The 22,070-nt window shown below is 45.4% G+C and overlaps 1 protein-coding gene across 6 annotated transcripts in view; it reads right to left on the bottom strand.

Moving 5' to 3' along the window:
* The window catches only part of PECAM1 (platelet and endothelial cell adhesion molecule 1), an 88,003-nt gene that overhangs the window by 43,722 nt on the left and 22,211 nt on the right, over positions 1-22,070 (bottom strand). For all 6 annotated transcript variants that reach the window (XM_032241977.1, XM_032241975.1, XM_032241976.1 and 3 more), the window contains 5 exons: positions 16,483-16,776; positions 13,647-13,952; positions 6,116-6,391; positions 2,969-3,217; positions 738-1,013 (listed from right to left, as the gene is read on the bottom strand). In XM_032241977.1, coding sequence (XP_032097868.1) covers positions 738-1,013; positions 2,969-3,217; positions 6,116-6,391; positions 13,647-13,952; positions 16,483-16,776 — 1,401 coding nt within the window. The remainder of the gene's footprint in view (positions 1-737; positions 1,014-2,968; positions 3,218-6,115; positions 6,392-13,646; positions 13,953-16,482; positions 16,777-22,070) is intronic.

Raw genomic sequence — 22,070 nt, 5'->3', positions numbered from 1 at the left:
TTCCCATGAGATCACAGCCTATAGCTCTCATTGCTGCGGATTCCACACAAGACAGAGTTACAACAGTAGAGTCCTGAGCTACAATTCTCAGAACAGTGTATCTGAAAAGGAGAAAGCGCTAAGGGAGCCCAAATGCACAACTTCAGGGCTTCCTGCTACAGGACACTTTTATGCTTCTCATATTTCAGCAGTTCATTGAAAGCTTCTAGAAAGAGATTACATTGTCCCCATCAATTGGCCCCAGATATTTTCCAGCCTCCTTTACTGGGCCTTGGCCCTGCTTTGGTGCATATCTAGCGTATGGACTTTGCATAAGCACCCCCTACTTCTCTCTTTTTTTGTTTCAGACAGAGTTCTGCTCTGGTGGCCCAGGCTGGAGTGCAATGGCGCATCTCGGCTCATGCAACCTCCGCTTCCTGGGTTCAAGCGATTCTCCTGCCTCAGCCTCTCAAGTAGCTGGGATTACAGGCACCCGCCACCATGCCCAGCTAATTTTTCTACTTTTAGTAGAGACAAGGTTTCACCATGCTTGCTGGTCAGACTGGTCTTGAACTCCTGACCTCAGGTGATTCACCCACCTCAGCCTCCCAAACTGCTGAGATTATAGGTGTGAGCCACTGCGCCTGGCCCCTTACTTCTCTCATTGTCCCCACAATCCTTGGGCAACCCTAAACCTTCAAAAATATTAACAAATGCCCCAAGTCAACATGATTTCTTCTCATAGCACAGTAACTTACCTATCACCTTCACCCTCAGAACCTCACTTAACAGTCGGTCATGGGAATGGCAATTATTCACGGCACAATAGTATCTGACATCTTCAGTGGGGTTGTCTTTGAATACCGCAGGGTCATTTGAGCTCTTAGTACAACTCTCCAAACTTTCTGTATTTTTAAAAAGCTGATAAGAAATAGGCAAAGTTCCATTGATCGACTGGCAACTGACTTCGATGGTCTGTCCTTTTATGACCTCAAACTGGGCGTCATGAGAAATCCTCGGCCTGGAGAGCATTTCTAGAAGAGAGACAGAAACCACCCTAAAGGCACTGAAGGCAAAAGCAAAACATCCAGCCCAAAAGGTTCCTTCTCTAAAACGTGGGCTTTGCTTTCTGTCCCTGCTGTAATTTCAAATGCCTTCCTGCTTTATTTAGCCTTGTAGGACGTTTATGAGACTAACAGGCTGTGTGTGTGTGTGCGTGTGTGCACGCGTGTGTGTTGTGTGTGTGTGTGGTGAGAAGGGAAAGGGAAAGAGAAGGGCAATAAGCAAAATGGAGAATGACAGAAATTCAAGGAAAACATTACATCCCCAGAAATACATGTTCATATTTTACCATAGCTCACATGCACATGCACACATACATATGCTTTTCTTGTGTTGAGCAAAGACACAGAAAGCATAGGAAAAATATAACAAGTAGCCAAACAAAATGTGTGTGTGTGTGTGTGTGTGTGTGTGCGCGTGTGTGTGTGCGCGCGCGTGTGTGTGTGTATTTGAGACAGGGTCTCACTCTGTTACCCAGGCTGGAGTGCGATACTGCAATCAGGGCTTACTACAACCTCCCAGAATCAAGCAATCCTCCTACTTCAGCCTCCCCAGTAGCTGCGACTGCAGGTGCACACCACACCTGACAAATTCTTTATTTTATGTAGAGACAGGGTCTCACTATGTTGCCCAGGCTGGTCTTGAACTCCTGGACTCAAGAGATCCTCCCATGTCAGCCTCCCAAAATGCTAGATTATAAGTATAAGCCACCACACCTGGCCCAGGAGATATATATATATATATATGTGTATGTATATATATGTACATACACACACAACTATACACACACATCTACACACACACATATGTGTGTGTGTGTGTATATACATATATATATATATATATATATATATATTTTTTTTTTTTTTTGAGACAAAGTCTCGCTCTTCACCCAGGCTAGAGTGCAATAGTGCAATCTTGGCTCACCACAACCTCCCCCTCCCAGGTTCAAGGGACCCTGCCTCAGCCTCCTGAGTAGGTCGGATTACAGATGTGTACCACTACACCCAGCTAACTTTTGTATTTTTAGTAGAGACGAGGTTTCACCATGTTGGCCAGGCTGGTCTCAAACTCCTGACCTCAGGTGATCTGCCGGCCTTGGCCTCCCAAAGTGCTGGAATTACAGGATTGAGCCACCGTGCCCGGCCGATATATATATTTTTAAATACTTCTTGGCCTGCCTTTTCAGTTAGGTGGTTAGAGTGTTGACAATAGGTTCAGTTGAAACTATAATAAAATCTTAGCTGGATAAAACACAGCCACAGGTTAAATGAAAGGATCAAAACTGAACAATAATAGTGACAGTGACAACGTGACTGGAGATCTGGAATCATCTCGAATCTCGCCACACAGAGTGTGGTCCAGAGACCAATAGCATCCACATCACCAAAATGCAAGTTAAAGATGCAGAACCTGGCCCCATCTGGACCTAAAATACTGAATCAGAACCTGTATTTTAACCAGGTCTTGCACACACATTCAGGCAGGCACCTGTAATCCCAGCTACTCGGGAGGCTGAGGCAGGATACCCTGGAGCAGGAACCTAGGAGACAGAGGTTGCAGTGAGCTGAGATCATGCCACTGTACTCTAGCCTGGGCGACAGAGTGAGATGCTGTCTCAAAAAAAAAAAAAAAGTTTAACATTGGCTAAGCAGTGTTTCCTTCCTGAGCTTTTGGGTGGGTACTCGCTCCAGCAGGCAGAACCTTGCCAGAATCTTAGCAAGTCAGAGCTCACATCATCATCAGGGAATCAGTACTCTGAGAAGGAATACCTCCTGTTTCTTTAGCCTTTTGATTTTACCTTTTTTTCCCTCTAGTTCTTACCCTGCCTGAGTCTGATCAGACCGGACAGGGTGGCGGCTGCAGATAAATTTCCTTTCTCCCATTCAGCCCCGGATGCCCTCTGAGTCAGCGCTGATATACTCACCACACACGACTATCTGGACTGTGTTGCTTTTCTTGACTACTTTGCCAATACCTGCAGTGCAGATATACGTCCCACTGTCCCACTCTGAGACTGTCTTCCTGAAATTTGAAGTCTGTGACACAACTGTGTCTTCCTTCAGGATGGTGAAGTTGGCTGTAGGCATTCCTGGGATGGAGCAGTATAGGGACAGTGTCTGACCCTGGTCCAGACGTATGGAGGAAGATTCCAGTTTGGGCTTGGAAAACAGTTCTGAAAAACAGTGAGTGGGAATGGTGCGAGATGTGTCTGGCCACCACCACAAAGCCCCTTCCTGGAGAGGCCCTTGGCTCAGGTGCTGTTGGAAGAACCAACTTCCAGCTTCCAGCAAAAAGTTTTCCTTTGCTTCTCATATACCTAACGATCAACCCAGTAAGGATCATTCTTTGCCTAGGATTCCAATGGCAGGTTTTCCTTTCTTGTTAATCCAATTTATTTCAATGAGAAGGATTAGAAAAGTTTTGCAACTTGTGGCCAAGTGCAGTGGCTCATGCCTGTAATCCCAGCACTTTGGGAGGCAGAGGTGGGTGGATCACCTGAAGTCAGGAGTTCGAGACCAGCCTGGACAATATGGTGAAACCCTGTCTCTACTAAAACTATAAAATAAGCCGGGCATGGTGGCAGGCACCAGTAATCCCAGATACTCGGGAGGCTGAGGCAGAAGCATTGCTTGAACCCAGGAGGCAGAGGCTGCAGTGAGCCAAGATCACACCACTGTACTCCAGCCTGGGTGACAAGAGTGAAACTTCCTCTTAAAAAAAAAAAAAGTTTTGCATCTTGTAATGCAGCAAATAATGATTCATGCATTCACTCATTTATTTGTTCACTCGCTCATTTCACCCCACAAATATTTATTGCACACTCTCTTGTGGTGGGCCCGTTGGTAGGCATTGAGAGACAACAATGCATCAGAAACAGTCTCTGACTTCAAAGCGCTTAGATTTAGTGGTTGATTCAGATGCGTTGTTTGTGACAGAGCCCATGAGAAAAGCACTGAACCTAGGCTTGGGGAATCAGGGAAAGAACTCTTGGAGAAAGTTATCCAGAGAAAGTCTCTGAGACAGAATGTCTCAGTCCATCTGGGCTTCTACCACAAAATGCTGTAGACTGGCCTATTTATGTCTGTGAATACTTCAAAGGTAAAACCAGGTCTTAGGGAGCCCAGTAAGTTGCCCAGCACACAGAAGGTGCTCAATATGTGTTGGATTGGTACTTTTCTTTAATGAGATCATATAAATTGTGTCAGTAAAAAAATACCATGAGCCATCAAAATATAAGTCATTATCAATAATTACACTGCTAGCACACACTATAGACCAGTAGGACCCAACGTATATGCCAATATCCCAGTTGGGTAGTTGGCAGCCTACCTGTGGTGCTGGGGACTGTTGTTGACACTGCACACTCAATGCCTGACACATAGGAGGCTTTTAGTAAATAAGTGAACAAATGAATGAATGAACGTATGAATGCAGACATGCATGAACACCTTCACGGTACAACCGAGAAGTGCTGACTCTCTCTGTCCCCTGAAACACTGTCATCCAACACTCATTCCTTCATCCAGCAAATATGTATTCAATCCCTACTGTGTGCCAGAAACTGTTCTAGGTGTTAAGGGCATAGCACTGAACAGAATAGATAATGTTCCTGCCCTCAGCAGCTTACATTCTAGCGGCTGCATACACACAATAAACAAGAAAGGTAGAGTATATTTTTGGTGCTAAGAACTTTAGAGAGAAATAAAGCCAGGTAAGGGAGGTTAAGAGGCTGAGGGAATTCTCCAGCTCATGGATTTAAAAGCCAAACAGGCCTGAGGGTAATTCTTGTTCTAACCATTGGTAACCCTGCAATCTGACCTCTCAGTCTGAGTTTCCACATCCATAATGTGGGCACCCTTATACCTATCTCCTAGAATTGTTATGAGCATGAAATGAAAATATATATAAACCTGGGCCAGGCACGGTGGCTCACGCCTATAATCCCAGCACTTTGGGAGGCTGAGGCAGGCAGATCACTTGAGGTTAGGAGTTTGAGACCAGCCTGGCCAGCATGGCGAAACCCTGTCTCTACTAAAAATACAAAACATGAGCAGGGCCTGGTGGCGTGCACCTGTAATCCCAGCTACACGGGAGGCTAAGGCAGGAGAATCACTTGAACTTGGGAGGCAGAGGTTGCAGTGAGCTGAGATCGCACCACTGTACTCCAGCCTGGGCAACAGAGTGAGACTTTGTCTCAAAAAAGAAAAAAAAAAAAGAAAAAGAAGATGCGTATAAACCCATCATACAGTGTTCAACAAAGGGGAATTGTTGTCATTTTTTTTTTTTTTTTGAGACAGACTCTCACTCTGTTGCCCAGGCTGGAATGCAGTGGCGTGATCTTGGCTCGCCGCAGCCTCCACCTCCCGGTTCAAGCGATTCTTGTGCCTTAGCCTCCTGAGTAGCTGGGATTATGGATACGTGCTGCCACACCCAGCTAATTTTTGTATTTTTAGTAGAGATGGGGTTTCACCACATTGGCCAGCGTGGTCTTGAAGTCCTGGCCTCAAATGATCTGCCCACCTTGGCCTCCCAAGGCTCGGGATCACAGGTGTGAGCCACCATACCCATCCATGTTATGATTATTTTTGAGTTTACTAATGCTTTCTCATTTGTGGCTCTGTTGTAGGACCCATGTCTGGGATTTAGCATTGTGCTTGGCACAGGGGACAGAGAAATATAACAGAGTAAGGAAATATTAACCAGTATTCATAGAGTCTTACTCTGTACAAGGCTCTCACTTAATCATTATAGCAGTCCTAAAATGTGAGTGCTGCCATGATCACCATCTCACAGAGCTGCAGTATGTTCAACAACTCACCCAAGGTCACAGAAGCAGCGAGTGGCAGGTTTGAGATTTGGTGTCGGAGCCCCCACCCTCAACAAGCACAGTGGACTGTTAACTCGCTCTGCACTGACTTCTTCCCATGAGCACCAAAGCCCCACCTGAGCACATTCATTCAGGTAAGCAGGGGCAGAAAATGTATCAACTCTCTTCCACCATGCTGGATGGCAGCTGGGTGGCTTCTTGAGCCCGCCATATGCCAGCCCTCTCCCGCAGCAGCAGCCCTACCTGTTATGTTGACGACGATGCTGCTGACCTTGGCTATGCGGCTGGACTCCACTTTGCACGTGTAGTTGCCACTGTGCTCCACCGTGGCCATGACCGAGTACACGGCCTCGTTGCCGTGTTTGCTGTTGGCCACAATCGCCTTGTCCTTCTGAATTATGATTTCTGGAAACTCCTGAGCCAGGTGAGTCACTTGAATGGTGCACTTAATGTGGAGCTGATCTCCCTCCGTGATCATTCTGGTGGGGCTGATGTGGAACTTGGGCATAGAGAAGGATTCTGCCAGAGAAGAAGACAACCCGGTTGGACTCAGGTGCAAACCTGGGCAAGAGGAAGCTCTTCTGCTCTTTTCCTGCTCCCTGTTACCTAACTTCTATTGTTCCTAACTAACTTTTTTTTTTGAGACAGAGTCTTGCTTTGTGGCCCAGCCTGGAGCACAGTGGCATGATCTCGGCTCACTGCAACCTCCACCTCCCAGATTCAAGCAGTTCTCTTGCCTCAGCCTCCCGAGTAGCTCAGCTAACTTTTTGTATGTTTTTTTTTAGTAGAGATGGGGTTTCACCGTGTTGCCCAGACTGGTCAGAAACTCTTGAGCTCAGGTAATCTGCCCACCTCGGCTTCCCAAAGTGCTGGCATTAAAGGCGTGAGCCACTGCAGCCTGCCTTTCCTAACTATCTTTAAAAATTCAACCTTTCCTCTCTAAAACTTTTGCCTGGGCTGCTCTCACACTCTCTCGCTTCTCACTCACTCTTGCATCTTCAGGCTTCTTCACTGCAATTCTCTGGCTTTCTGAAGCTTCCCAAAGGCCAAACACCTTCTCTAGATCTCGCCTGCAGAAGCTTCTTCAGATGACTTCAGAAATAACCACAGTATTTAGACATGATCTTCCTCCTGCCCACTATGGATTTTCTAGGCTCTTCTCAGCACTTTATGGAAGCTTGGCATTTCAGCAAGAAGATACTATAGCTTTTAAAAGTTCAGCTATGTGAGATGGGCTGCTTCATGGAAATGCATATTTGAATAATTGCATGCCTCCAAAAAAGTGGCTTCTAGTCTTTTCTATTTCATTTTTGTAAATGCTGGCCGTCACTCACTAAACTGAGTTCAGGACTTACACAATTTGAAAAAGAATTTTGCCCTAGCATGGGGCTTTACGCCTATAATCCTAACACTTTGGAGCCCAGGAGCTCTAGAACAGCCTGGGCAACATAGTGAGACCCTACCTCTATCAAAAAAGAAAAACAGTTTTAGTCAAGTGTAGGTTAGATACCAACCGGGGCACAGGATCTTCAGGGAAGTAGGGATAGATCCTAGGCTTTCATTTCCACTGACAACAAAAAACAAACCCAGGGCATAAACTCAATATATGCACAGATTCCAACTGTGCAAAATACAAAATAGGGATGTTTAAAAAATGCTAAAAGTGAATTTAGAGTAATCTAATACTTTAATATTCATTAGTGGTTTCTAACTTTTTTTTTTTTTTTTTAAGATGGGGTTTCACCATGCTGGCCAGGCTGGTCTTGAATTCCTGACCTCAGGTGATCCACCCACCTCAGCCTCCCAAAGTGCTAGGATTACAGGTGTGAGCCACCGCACCCGGTGGTTTTTAACATTATAAAGTCAATTCATGTCTGGGCTCGGTGGCTTACACCTGTAATCCTAGCACTTTGGGAGGCTGAGGTGGGCAGATCACCTGAGGTTGGGAGTTCGAGATCAGCCTGGCCAACATGGAAAAACCCCATTTCTACTAAAAATACAAAATTAGCCAGGCATGGTGGCGCATGACTGTAATCCCAGCTACTCAGGAGGCTGAGGCAGGAGAATCACTTGATCCTGGGAAGCAGAGGTTGCAGTGAGCCAAGATCGCACCACTGCACTCCAGCCTGGGCAACAAGAGTGAAACTCCATCTCAAAAAAATAAAAGAATAAATAAATAAAGTCAATTCATAATAAGAAGTTATCATAAAATAACAGCCTGCCTTCTCAAGTGAAAGTAAAAAAGGGGAAGGCATCCTTTACATCCTTTAGGACTCTCAAATTTTAGGTCTTCTGGGGAACCTTAATAATAGCTGAAGGGTGTTTTTCTTTTACCCAAATCAACTCCAGATGCACCAGAGATTTAAATACAAGGAGAAAAGAAATGAAACCACAGCACAGTAAAAGAAAACATAGGTGACATTTTTTTTCCTTTAATAATCTTGACATGGCCAGGCGCAGGGCTCATGCCTGTAATCCCAGCACTTTAGGAGGCCAAGGTGGGCGGATCACCTGAGGTCAGGAGGTCAAGACCAGCCTGGCTAACATGGTGAAACCCCTTTCTACTAAAAATATAAAAAATTAGCTGGGCGTGGTGGTGCAGGCCTGTATCCCCAGCTATTCAGGAGGCTCAGACAGGAGAACCACTTGAACCCAGGAGGTGGAGGTTGCAGTGGGCCCAGATTGTGCCACTGCACTCCAGCTTGGGCAACAAGAGCAAAACTCCATCTCAAAATAATAATAATAATAATAATCATCATCATCATCATCATCTTGACATGTGGAAGACCTTTAAGTATGAAACACAAAGCTGAGGTGCCATAAAGAAACACGATAGGTAAATTTGACTAGCTGAAGGTTAAAAACTTCAGCATGGAAAACTTATAAAACTAAAAGAAAAATGACAAACTAGAGAAAATATTTGCATAATCTGACAAAGCGCTAATTAATTTCTAAAAGGCTCAGCTGGGGGCAGTGGCTCACACCTGCAACCCCAGCACTTTGAGAGGCTGAGGGAGGAGAATTGCCTGAGCTAAGGAGTTTAAGACCAACCCGGGCAACACGGTGAGACCCTCCATCTCAAAAAACGTATTATAAAATATTTTTAAAAGTAAAATAAAGGGCTTGAACAAATCAATCAGGAACAATAAAAAGAGCTTTGGTTAGTCAGATTTACCTATTGTGTTTCTTTAATGGCACCTGAGTTTTGTGATTCACAATAAAAATGACAAAGCGTATATGAATAGGCAGTTTATGGGGAAAAAATAGTAATAGATGAATAAACAAACTCAACCTCACTAAAAACTAGAAAAATACAAATCACCATGACAATGGTATATATCACTATCCCTCAACTAGATTGTCAAAAATAATAAAACATTGAAATATTGTGCTGGGTGCCAGGTGCAGTAGCTCATGCCTATAATCCTAGCACTTTGGGAGGCCGAGATGGGAGGATCACTTGAGGCCAGGAGTTCAAGACCAGCCTGGTCAACATAGCAAGACCCTCATCTCAAAAAAAACCAGAAAGAAAGAAAGACTCTATTGGTAAGGATGTGGGAAAACAAACACTAACATCACTTTTGATAAAAATGTTCAACCACCTGAAGAGCCTTTGGCAATATCTAGCACTTCGGGAATATCAAGCCAGGCATGGTCGGCCAAGCCTTTTACAAATTAAAGGAATTAGCTCTTTGCCAAAGGTAGTAAGCAAATATTTTCTCCAGTTTGTTATTTGTCTTATTTTATAAGTTTTTCATGCCGAAGTGGTTTTTTGTTGTTGTTGTTGTTGTTGTTGTTGTCGTTGTTTTTGAGATGGCGTCTGTCACCCAGGCTGGAGTGCAGTGGCATGTAGACTCACTGCAACCTCCACCTCCTGGGTTGAAGCGATCCCCCCACCTCAGCCTCCCAAGTAGCTGGGACTACAGGTGCCCACCACCACACTTGGTTAATTTTTGTATTTTTAGTAGAGACAGGGTTTCACCATGCTGGCCAGGCTCGTCTCGAACTTCTGACCTCAGGTGATCCACTTACCTTGGTCTCCCAAAGTGCTGGGATTACAGGTGTGAGCCACCACATCTAGCCTCATGCTCAAATTTTTAATCCACTGAAAATGCAAAAAGCATTTGATTCAACAATTTGACTGCTAAGAACTAACCCCGGCCTGGCACGGTGGCTCACTCCTGTAATCCCAGCACTTTGGGGGGCCAACGCGGTGCACTGCCTGAGCTCAGGAGTTGGAGACCAGCCTGGGCAACACGGTGAAGCCCCATCTCTACTCAAATACAAAAAATTACCCAGGCGTGGCAGAGTGAGCCCGTAGTCCCAGCTACTCAGGAGGCTGAAGCAGGAGAATCGCTTGAACCTGGGAGACAGAGGTTGCAGTAAACCAAGATTGTATCACTGCACTCCAGCTTGGATGACAGAGCCAGACTCCATCTCAAAAAAAAAAAAAAAATAGCTGCCAAAGTACACAAGTTATAAGCACAAATATCTATACTGTAGGATTGCTGTCATAGCAAAAACTGAGAAAAATACCTAAGTGTCCATCAACAAAAGAGAAGGTAAAAATCACTTAAGCCCAGGAGTTTGAGGGTTGCAGAGATGGCCCATCCCCACAGTAGAGTTTCGAGTTCTAAAAATGATATAGATCTATATTTCTTTTTTTTTTTTTTTTTGAGACAGAGTTTCGCTCTTGTTACCCGGGCTGGAGTGCAAGGGCGCGATCTCGGCTCACTGCAACCTCCTCCTCCTGGGTTCAGGCAATTCTCCTGCCTCAGCCTCCTGAGTAGCTGCGATTACAGGCACACGCCACCATGCCCAGCTAATTTTTTGTATCTTTAGTAGAGATGGGGTTTCACCATGTTGACCAGGATGATCTCGATCCCCTGACCTTGTGATCCACCCGCCTCGGCCTCCCAAAGTGCTGGGATTACAGGCATGAGCCACCATGCCCAGCTAGATCTATATTTCCTAATACGGACCAAAGTCCATAAGATTTTGTCAAGTTTTTAAAAAATTATAAAATAGTGTGAAAGGTCCCCATCTTTTGTAAAAACAAAACCTGTGTGCGTGTGTGTGTGTATACGTGTGTGTATGATCTATAAATACATATAGAAAAGTCTAGAGGATCATGCGTGATTTTTTGTCACTTTATCTACACACTTTATATCCTGCTCTTTTTTTCCGAAAATTCTACCCAGAGCACATATGATTCAATAACAGAACATACAGACACACACACACTATAGGCAGGATAAAGTGGGATGCCAAAAGAAGGGGACCATTTATGACAAACCGTAAGGTTCCCGCTTTGGAAATATTTGCAAATATCTACACAGGTGTGGCTTCCCTGACTTCTCATGGTTGGCCAATGAGCCCGGGGCCTGGGAGTGGCTGACAACCTGTGCTAAAGTCCTGCTTGTCCTGGACACTCCCCGGCTTCCCTCTGCTGCTGCCCCCTTCTCTCCTGGGAGCATTTCTCATTTGTTTAGTGTTTGTCCAACGAAAGTCTATGTTAAACGTTGGGACACCAAGGCTGAGGACCTGGCCCCTCTTTCCTCCCGATCCCCTCCAGACCCAACTTCCTGGTGTCTGACCCTCGATGGCTTAAAGCAGTGGCTTCCAAACCACAGATCACATAATGCATCAGTGTAATGCATCATGGCTGGTGTTTATAAAGACTGAAATAGGTCCGGGCGAGGTGGCTCACACCTGTAATCCCAGCACTTTGGGAGGCCAAGGCAGGCGGATCATGAGGTCAGGAGATCGAGACCATCCTGGCCAACATGATAAAACCCCGTCTCTTCTAGAATACAAAAAAATTATCCGGGCGTGGTGGTGTGTGCCTGTAGTCCCAGCTCCTCTGGAGGCTGAGGCAGGGGAATCGCTTGAACCCTGGCGGCAGAGGATGCCCTGAGCTGAGATTGTGCCACTGCACTACAGTGACAGAGCAAGACTTTGTCTCAAAAAAAAAAAAAAAGACTAAAATAGGCTGGGCGCAGTGGCTGTAATCCTAGCACTTTGGGAGGCTGAGGTGGGCGGATCATCTGAGGTCAGGAGTTTGAGACCAGCCTGGCCAACATGGTGAAAACATGTCTATACTAAAAATACAAAAATTAGCCAGGTGTGATGGTGTGCCCCTGTAATCCTAGCTACCTAGGAGGCTGAGGCAGGAGAATCACTTGAACCTGGGAGGTGGAGGCTGAAGTGAGCCGAGATCACGCCACTGCACTCTAGCCTGGGTGACAGAGCAAGACTCTGTCTCAAAAAGAAAAGACTGAAATAGAGTAGAAATATTGAAATGCATCATATGAATACTGGGGGTTAACATCAAAATTAGAGAAATAGAATATAAGAAAAAGAGAAGAGTTGAAATGATTTTAATAAAATTTTAAAAATGCATCATATACACTGGACAAGGTGGTTCATGCCTGTAATCCCAGCATTTTGGGAGGCTAAGGCAGGACTTCGTAAACCCAAGAGTTTGAGACCAGCCTGGGCAACATAGCAAGACCCTGGCTCTATGAAAAAAAAAAAAAAAAGGAAAAATTATCTGGGCATGATGGCACATAGCACAGTCCCAGCTACTTAGGAGGCTGAGGTGGGAGAATCACTTGAGCCCAGGAGTTGGAGGTTACAATGAGATATGATACAGTGAGCACTCCAGCCTGGGCAACAAAGCAAGACCCTGTCTCCGAAAAAAAAAAAAAAAAGAGAAAAAAAGGCCAGGTACAATGGCTCACACCTGTAATCCCAGCAGTTAGGGAGACAAAGGTGGGAGGGATCACTTGAGCTCAGGAGTTTGAGATTACAGTGAGCAATGATCGTGCCACTACACTCCGGCTCAGGCAACAGAGCAAGACCCGGTCTCAAAAACACATACAAGGTCAGGCGCAGTGGCTCACGCCTGTAATCCCAGCACTTTGGGAGGCCAAGGCAGATGGATCACTTGAGGTCAGGAGTTCGAAACCAGCCTGGCCAACATGGTGAAACCCCGTCTCTACTAAAAATATAAAAAATAGTCAGGCAAAGGCCGGGCGCGGTGGCTCACGCCTGTAATCCCAGCACTTTGGGAGGCCGAGGCGGGTGGATCACGAGGTCAAGAGATCGAGACCATCCTGGTCAACACGGTGAAACCCCGTCTCTACTAAAACTACAAAACATTAGCTGGGCATGGTGGCGCGTGCCTGTAATCCCAGCTACTCAGGAGGCTGAGGCAGGAGAATTGCCTGAACCCAGGAGGCGGAGGTTGCGGTGAGCCGAGATCGCGCCATTGCACTCCAGCCTGGGTAACAAGAGCGAAACTCTGTCTCAAAAACAAAAAAAAAAAAAAAAAAAAAAGTCAGGCGTGGTGGCTCACGCCTGTAATCCCAGCTACTCCGGAGGCTGAGGCATAAGAATCGCTTGAACCAGGGAGGCAGAGACTGCAGAGAGCTGAGATCCAGCCACTGCACTCCAGCCTGGGCGACAAAACAAGATTCTGTCTCAAAAAAACAAAAACAAAACACACACACACACAAACAAAAGAAAAGCATCACCTATATTAAGGGTAAAGTGTTGTTGGTGAAACTCTTCTTTGAAAAATTATATGTAATTTCACTGAATCACAGTTAAAAAAAAAAAAGCTTGAAAAATACTGGCTTAAAATGATTAAGTAAGTCCTGAGAACAACAGCCCCGCCAGAAGGCCCTACACCTTTCCAGTTCTGGGTTCTTTCTCCCCATGCCAAACCAGAAACCACAAAGAACGACGAGAAAGGGAGCAGGACTCTGACCTCTCACGGTGACCAGGTCACTCTTGGTATATTCTGAGGTCTGCACATGGATCCCAGAAATGATCCTAGCTTGACATCGGAAGGCTATGACACTGTCCTGTTCCTCAATAGGGAATTCCAGCGTCACAAAATTCTGGTCCCGAGAAGTCTTCTCTCTTTTTTGCTTGACAATTTTTGAATTCAGTCCAAGTTTTTCAATCGTGAAGTGTATCGGGGCCTTTTCCTCTGGGACGGAACAGTTCACCCTTACGACCCCACCTTGGATGGCCTCTTTCTTGTCCAGTGTCACGCTGGGACTGGGCACTCCTTTGGGGAAAGAGAAAGTCTGTCAGTATCAGCCTGATTGAGAGACACAAGCTTCCCCCCACCAAGTGATTGTAGCTGACCCATGAGAAGGTTCCTTTTTTTGTTCTCTGAATACTGAGTGTGACCTATCAGGTAATAACTGGGCAGGTATGTGCCCAGTACAGCACCAGGTACTTGGAAAAATATAAAATCTGGAGGCCGAGGTGGGTAGATCTCTTGAGCCCAGGAGTTTGAGACCAGCCTGGGCAACATGGTAAAATGCCATCTCTACAAAAATATTAAAAATTAGCCAGGCGTAGTGGTGTGCACTGGTAGTCCCAGCTACTTGGGAGACTGAGGTGGGAGAATGGCTTGGGCCCAGGAGGTTGAGGCTGCAGTGAGCAGTGATTGAACCACTGCACTCCAGCCTGGGCGACAAAGTGAGATCCTGTCTCAGAAAGAAAAGGAAAGAAAAAAGGGCCATGGAGAGGGACACTGACCAGCTAGACGCCCTGCCTCTCCATTCTCATGAAAAAAAGAAAAAAGAAAAAAGGGGAGGGGAGGGGAGGGGAGGGGAAAGAAATTTGAGACCAGCCTGGCCAACATGGCGAAACCCTGTCTCCACTAAAAATAGAAAAAAAATAGCTGAGCATGGTGGCAGTTGCCTATAATCCCAGCTACTTGAGAGGCTGAGGCAGGAGAATTACTTGAACCTGAAGAAAGGCAGAGGTTGCAGTGAGCTGAGATCACACCACTACACTCCAGACTGGGCAACAGAGTGAGACTCTGTCTCGAAACGAAAAAAAAAATCACCACTAAAGAACTTATCCATGTAACTAAACACCACCTGCCGCCAAAAAACCTATTTTAAAAAATAAATAAAATATGGCTGGCCATGGTGGCTCACAGCACTTTGGGAGGCTGAGGAGGGCGGATCACTTGAGGTCAGGCATTCGAGGCCAGCCTGGCCAACACAGTGAAACCCCTTCTCAACTAAAACTCCAGAAATTAGCTGGGTGTGGTGGCAGGCCCCTGTAGTCCCAGCTACTTGGGAGGCAGAAGCAGGAGAATCGCTTGAACTGGGAGGCGGAGGTTGCAGTGAGCCAAGATCATCCCACTGCACTCCAGCCTGGGCGACAGAGTAAGACTGTCTCAAAAAAAATAAAAATAAAAAATAAAAATAAAATATGGTCAAGATGTAGTTGGTGTTTTCAATGGTTTATAATCACATTGGGAAGAGGACGCATCAGATTCCCAACAGATGCAGCTTAGAGAAGAAAAGGTAGCCAGTGTTTGTCAGTGTCACTGTGATTGTTTTTAGCATTTACTGGCTGCAGCTACAGGCTGGGACTGACTTTAACTGATTCCATGAACATTGACTGAGTGCCTACTATGAGCCAGATTCATTGTTCAGGACATAAAAATAAACCAAACGCCATCTCTATCTTCATAATTTCACTATCCAGAAGAGTAGACAGAAGTGTGAGAAAGGAAGGCAATATTGAGTGAAATAAGAAATTTCTGGACCAGGCGTGGTGGCTCATGCCTATAATCCCAACACTCTGAGAGGCCAAGACAGGTGGATCATTTGAGGCCAGGAGTTCGAGACCAGTCTGGCCAACATGGTAAAACCCCATCTTTACTAAAAATATAAAACATTAGCTGGGCATAGTGGCACGGGCTTGAAATCATGGTTACTGGAGAGGCTGAGACAGGAGAATCGCTTGAACCCAGGAGGCAGAAGTTGCAGTGCACCAAGCACACAGCTCTGTGGCCTTTATACACACAACTGCCATTGAATGTAGAGGGAGCGTCAGAGCTGAAATGACCGGCGCCCTGGGGGAGATCAATTTTGATTTGGAAAGAGAAGATACCATTGAGTTCGGTCTTGAAGAAGAAATTGAAGTTCACGAGATGAGATGAAGAAGCATTTGGGGAGGCCAAGGTGGGTGGATCACTTGAGGTCAGGAGTTCCAGACCAGCCTGACCAACATGGTGAAACCCTGTCTCTATTAAAAATACAAAATTAGCCAGGCATGGTGGTGCACACCTGTAATCCAAGCTACTTGGGTGGCTGAGGCAGGAGAATCGTTTGAACCTGGGAGGTGGAGGTTGCAGTAATTCAGGATTATGCTACTGCACTTTGGCCTGGGTGACAGAGTGAGGCTCTGTCTCAAAAAAAGAAAAAGAAAGAAAAGAAAGAAAAAAAGAAAGAGAGAGAGAGAGGAAAGAAAGAAAGGAAGGAAGAAAGAAAAGAAAAAGAAAGAAAGAAAAAAAAAGAAAGAAAGAAAGAAAGAAAGAAAGAAAGAAAGAGAAAGAGAGAGAGAGAAAGAAAGAAAGAAGGAAAGAAAGAAAGAAAGAAAGAATCTGGCCTATTGGGAATATGTCTAGTGACTATGTTTTCAGGTAAGGAAAATGCCAGGCAGATTAACGATGACAAGGTGATGGGTGGAGAGTTTAAGTCCAGTGTCACTATTCATTCACAGCTGTTACTCATGCCACTGTGTGTTACACTCCATCTGCTTGCTTGTGTTCAGTTCCAAGAACTCACCTGTCACCAACACCTGGTACTCTTGTGTGGTTTTCTCTTTGTTGTTCACAATCACAGTACATTTGTACGTCCCTGAGTCATAGACCCGGGCTTTGGGAATAAAATAACTCTCTGTGCTTTCCATGGAGGAGACGTTGTAAAACAGTACGTCATCCTTATAGAACAGCATCCTGTGCTGAGGCTTGACATAAGAGGTGGTGCTGACATCCGCGGTGCACTGCAGGGTCAGGTTCTTCCCATTGTGCACTGTCCAGTCCGGCAGGCTCTTCATGTCAACAGTATTGATGGTGAAAGCTAAATGCAAAGGGAAAGAGGGCAGACATACCTGTTATCTCAGAAACAATATCATCCTGGTGGCCTTCATCACTTCAGATGTAGTCTTATCACATCCTGTGCAGTATTGAGTCTGGGGTTCTACAGGGCCAGGCTGATAGTAACTGTACATAGTGGCTCAAGCAGAAGCAGTTGGTACTAAGCTGCATCTTTTCCCACCAAAGCAAGGAACAGAGTATGATTAATATAAGATGTAGAGCTGGGTGCAGTGGTTCATGCCTATAATCCCAGCACTTTGGGAGGCCAAGGTAGGAGGATCACCTGAGGTCAGGAGTTTGAGACCAGCTGGGTCAACATGGTGAAACCCTATCTCTACTAAAAATACAAAAATTAGCTGGGTGTGTGGTACATGCCTGTAATCCCAGCTACTTGGGAGGCTGAGGAACGAGAATCACTTGAACCTGGGAGACGGGGGTTGCAGTGAGCCGAGATTGCGCCACTGCACTCCAGCCTGGGTAACAGGGCGAGACTCAGTCTCAAAAAAATAAATAAAATAAAATAAAAGAGAGATGGAGGCATCCTGTGAGCTGCCACATCTTGACCCCTAGAGAGAGCATAGGATTCAAGCAGTCAAGTGTTCAAGTCCTGGCTCATCATTTACTGTGTGACCCTGGGCAGCTAACCTCTCTGGGCTCAGTTTCCTTACTTGTAGGATGAGGTAATCATATCTCATTATATCTTTGCAGGAAACATACAGGAGAGCAGCCAGAACATCTCCCGTACAGTGCCCAACACACACGAAACGCTTAATAAATGATTGCTACCTCCATTCTGAAACCAGACGGTCATGCCCAGGAACCCTCCTTCTCTACCCAGGCCTCACCAAATTAGCACAGTCCCAGCTGGCATTTTCTATCTGATGGGCTCTGAGGTTTCACCAGATGGTGAGGATTTGAAACAACTTTTTAGGCAGCTACTTGCATTCCCAGCCTCACCTGCTACTACTAAGAAGCAAAGAGTATAGATTCCCCTCTACCAACGACAGGAATCTCTGATCAAGACCCAAAGCAGCCACAATGCTCAACCTGCTATCCAATCTCTGCCAGGAATGAGGCTCTGGGTCAACTGACCAAGCATGTCATTTCTGGCCGATGTCCCCAGAATAGAATTGGCTTATATCCAGTAACCATAGGCTGTCAATAGAATTCAGCTAACTACAGATCACATGTTAAGGCTCACTTACAGCAGCAGGCTGACAGAAGGGTAGATGGCTTAAGACCGGGTGCTCTCTAGCTATTGCCGTAAGCATTTTTGTCAGTTGGTTGGTTGTGGGCCACTGCCCTGAAAATTTTCCAGGCTCGCAGATCCTGAACCATGCCCATGGGTCAGAACTTATGTCCAAGCTTCAGAGCAGACCAGGGTGGCCTGCTCTTGAAGATCCTCTTCACAAGGCCTGTAGGTGTTTCTGAAGTCCACCTGTAGTCCCAGTTATACCCCTTGACACTTCTCAAAGCACTCAGTACCTTCCCTGGGGTTCTCTTTCCCAAGCACATGAACCCAGGTTTAATCAGCACCATAAAATTTTCATTCTCCAAATTCCTGTCAGTAAAACAACTTCAAACATCTCCCTGTCTATACATGGCTTAAAAAATATGGATGAAGCCAGGTGCGGTGGCTCATGCCTGTAATCCTAATCCCAGCATTTTGGGAGGCTGAGGCAAGAGGATTGCTTGAACCCAGAGGTTCGAGACCAGTCTGGGCAATATGGCAAAACCCTGACTCTACAAAACTACAAAAAGATGCCGGGTGTGGTGCCTCACATCTGTAATCCCATCACTTTGTGGGGCTGAGGCGGGTGGATTATGAGGTCAGGTGTTCAAGACCAGCCTGACCAACATAGTGAAACCCTGTCTGTACTAAAAATGCAAAAAATTAGCCAGACATAGTGGTGGGCACCTGTAATCCCAGCTACTCCAGAGGCTGAGGCAGGAGAATCACCTGAACCTGGGAGGCAGAGGTTTCAGTGAGCTGAGATCACACTACTGCACTCCAGCCCTGGCAACAGTGCAAAACTCTGTCTCAAAAATAAAAAATTAGCTGGGCATGGTGGCATGTGTCTGTAGTCCCAGCTACTGGGGAAGCTAAAAGTGGGAGGATCACCTGAGCCTGGAAGGTTGAGGCTGCGGTGAGCCATGATCATGCCACTGCACTCTAGCCTGAGTGACAGAGTGAGATCCTGTCTCAAAAAAAAAAAAAAAAAAAAAAAATGAAGAAGAGGTCCAGCACAGTGGCTCACAGCTGTAATCCCAGCACTTTGAGAGGCTGAGGTAGGTGGATCACCTGAGATCAGGAGTTCAAGACAAGCCTGACCAACATGGTGATACCCTGTCTCTACTAAAAATACAAAATTAGCTGGGTGTGGTGGTGCATGCCTGTAATCCCAGCTACTTGGTAGGCTGAGGCAGGAGAATCGCTTGAACCTGGGAGCCAGAGGTTGCAGTGAGCTGAGATCGTGCCATTGCACTCCAGCCTGGGCAACAAGAGCAAAACTCCATCTCGCAAAAAAAAAAAAAGAACAAAAAAAGTAGTGATCTGTAGGGGGTTTGGAAAAAAATGTATTGAAAGCCCATGACCATAAAATCAGGTGTTTTTCCCAAATCCCTACACATCCCCCCAAGAAATTTCTACCATATCCATTCTCAAAGAAGCTATCTGTTCAGCATCTGGACCTGAGCTTGAAAGCAACTATGTTTGGTATGTTTTGTTAACCCCCCATCTATCTCCATGAAGTGTGAATAATGCAATCATAGAATCTAAAATTTTGTATTTAAATTTTTGAGTGAATAGAGCAGTCAAATGTTTAAAACTCTCAAAGACAGATGAAATGATGTCTATGTAAAAGCCTCAAATAGTCTACAGACAAATTACTTGAAATAAATGTGAGTTTAGAAAGGTGGCTGGATAAGGGTGGGCACGGTGGCTCACAGCTGTAATCCCAGCAGTTTGGGAGGCCGAGACAGGTGGATTATTTGAGGCCAGGAGTTCGAGACCAGCCTGGCCAACATGATGAAACCCCATCTCTATCAAAAATCAAAAAATTAGCCAGGTATGGTGGTATACACTTGTAATCCCAGCTACTCAGGAGGCTGAGGCAGGAGAATCTGAGCCTGGGAGGGAGAGGTTGCAGCGAGCTGAGATTGTGCCACTGCACTGGGTGACAAAACAAGTCTCTGTCTCCAAAAACAAAACAAAACAAAAAGGTGGCTGGATATAAGATTAATATTTTACACGTCAGCATAGTGGTCATCTCTGGAGGGAGGGGGTATGGGGTAGGGAGGAGCACAGAGGCAAACTCTTAAGAAATGGTCTTCTGGGATGTTGGTCTGGGATGTTAATGAGATATTGTCCCTAATTTCACAAAGTGTTCCCATAGCACCAGGAAACAGTGTGTTTATGCTGAATAACTGATTCATTTCTATCTTGTGGATTCTGAGAATGTTCTAATGGACATTGTTTCCCTTTTTGCTTTGATTGCTAATACACAGTCAAGATTTCACCTCTGCTTCTAGCAACCTTTGGGATGTGTTTTGTGCTAAAAGGGCCATGCCTTTATTTGCGTGCCTTTGTTTTCCTCTCATCCTGATTTCCTCATTAATGTATCTTGTTGAACAACAACACATAATTTTTATAAGTGGTCCCAAGCTGTTTTTTTGGAATAAGAAAAAGGTTAGTTAGCTAGCTGGCCAGAGATACTGGCAAAGCCTGTCCTTTCCCTCTCCTTTAACAAAGTTAGGCCTTTTTTGAGTAATTTAAAATTTAACCTTCGATTTTAAAATGAGTACCACATTTTGCACCTGCTGCTATATACCGAGCAATTAATTTGACAACAACAAAATGGCATCTGGCCAGTCCATGAGATGAAACAAGGTGATGGTTTAAATTCAAGTCATTTCCCGTAGCATTACTCTTTGGAACTCCCTTTTTTTGTCTTTGTGTGCAACTTACAAGCTCCTGATCTAAGGAGCCTGCTGGATGAGCTCTCAGCATAAGATGTTCTTTGGACCGGTGAGGCACAGTAGCTCACGCCTGTAATCCCAGCACTTTGGGAGGCCAAGGCGGATGGATCACTTGAGGTCAGGAGTTTGAGACCATCCTGGCCAACATGGTGAAACCCTGTCTCTACTAAAAATACAAAATTAGCTGAGTGTGATGGTAGGCACCTGTAATCCCAGCTACTTGGGAGGCTGAGGCAGGAGGACTGCTTGAAACTGGAAGGCAGAGGTTGCAGTAAGCCAAGGTCATACACCAGTGCACCAGCTTGGACAACAAGAACAAAACTCCATCTCAAAAAAAAAAAGTTTCTTTGGACCATATTAATTTCTCTGCACCCCTCAATTAATATAGTTCCCTCCCCAGCACTCTCTTTCCTCTCAGAGACAGGTAGGTCTCCTTCCATTACCTCTTCAGTACTTCCTCCTTCATTTTAAGCTACGCTGTGTATTCCAGTGACTCAACCAGGAGACGCTAAAGAGCAGAAATCAAGTGCATGGAGTCAGATCTGGGCCAAATCTCATCTCTGCGACTAGCAAAGCTTTATGACCTTTGGCAAGTCCCTAAACTTCTCTGAGCCTCAGTTTGTTTACCAATACAGTGGGCACAAGGAATGTAAGTATAAATGAGAACCTGAGTTTAAGTACTTAAAGTAGAGTTCCTGGTACTTATAAAGTGCTTGAAAAATGTTAGCTAGATTCTTCCAGTTACAGAAATAAAGTCAACTATTTTTCATTTTTTTAATTTTAATTTTTTAGAGATGGGGTCTTACTATGTTGCCCAGGCTATTCTTAAACTCCTGGTCTCAAGTAATTGTCCCACCTCAGCCTCCCCAACGGCTGGGATTATAGGCATGAGCTGAAAATAAACTATTCGGAGCTTTAAAGCTGTGTCTCCACTCCATGTTTCTAGAGAATTTTTTCAAATAAAAGCCATATTTAAGGCTGGGCATGGTGGCTCATGCCTGTAATCCCAGAACTTTGGGAGGCTGAGGCAGGCAGATCACTTGAGGTCAGGAGTTCGAGACCATCCTGGCTAACATGGTCAAATCCCATCTCTACTAAAAATACAAAAATGAGCCGGGCGTGGTGGCAGGTGCTGGTAATCCCAACTACTCGGGAGACTGAGGCAGGAGAATCGCTTGAACCCAGGAGGTGGAGGTTGCAGTGAGCTGAGATTGTGCCACTGCACTCCAGCCTGGGCAACAAAGCTAGACTCCATCTCAAAACAAAACAAAACAAAAACAAAAACAAAAATTTTAAAAT

The sequence above is a fragment of the Sapajus apella genome, unplaced genomic scaffold, assembly GCF_009761245.1.
Source record: "Sapajus apella isolate SASKATOON/1434 unplaced genomic scaffold, GSC_monkey_1.0 scaffold48, whole genome shotgun sequence".
Taxonomy (NCBI): Eukaryota; Metazoa; Chordata; class Mammalia; order Primates; family Cebidae; genus Sapajus; species Sapajus apella.
Note: the sequence above shows the minus strand (reverse complement) of the source record. Positions and strands in the feature narration are given on the sequence as shown.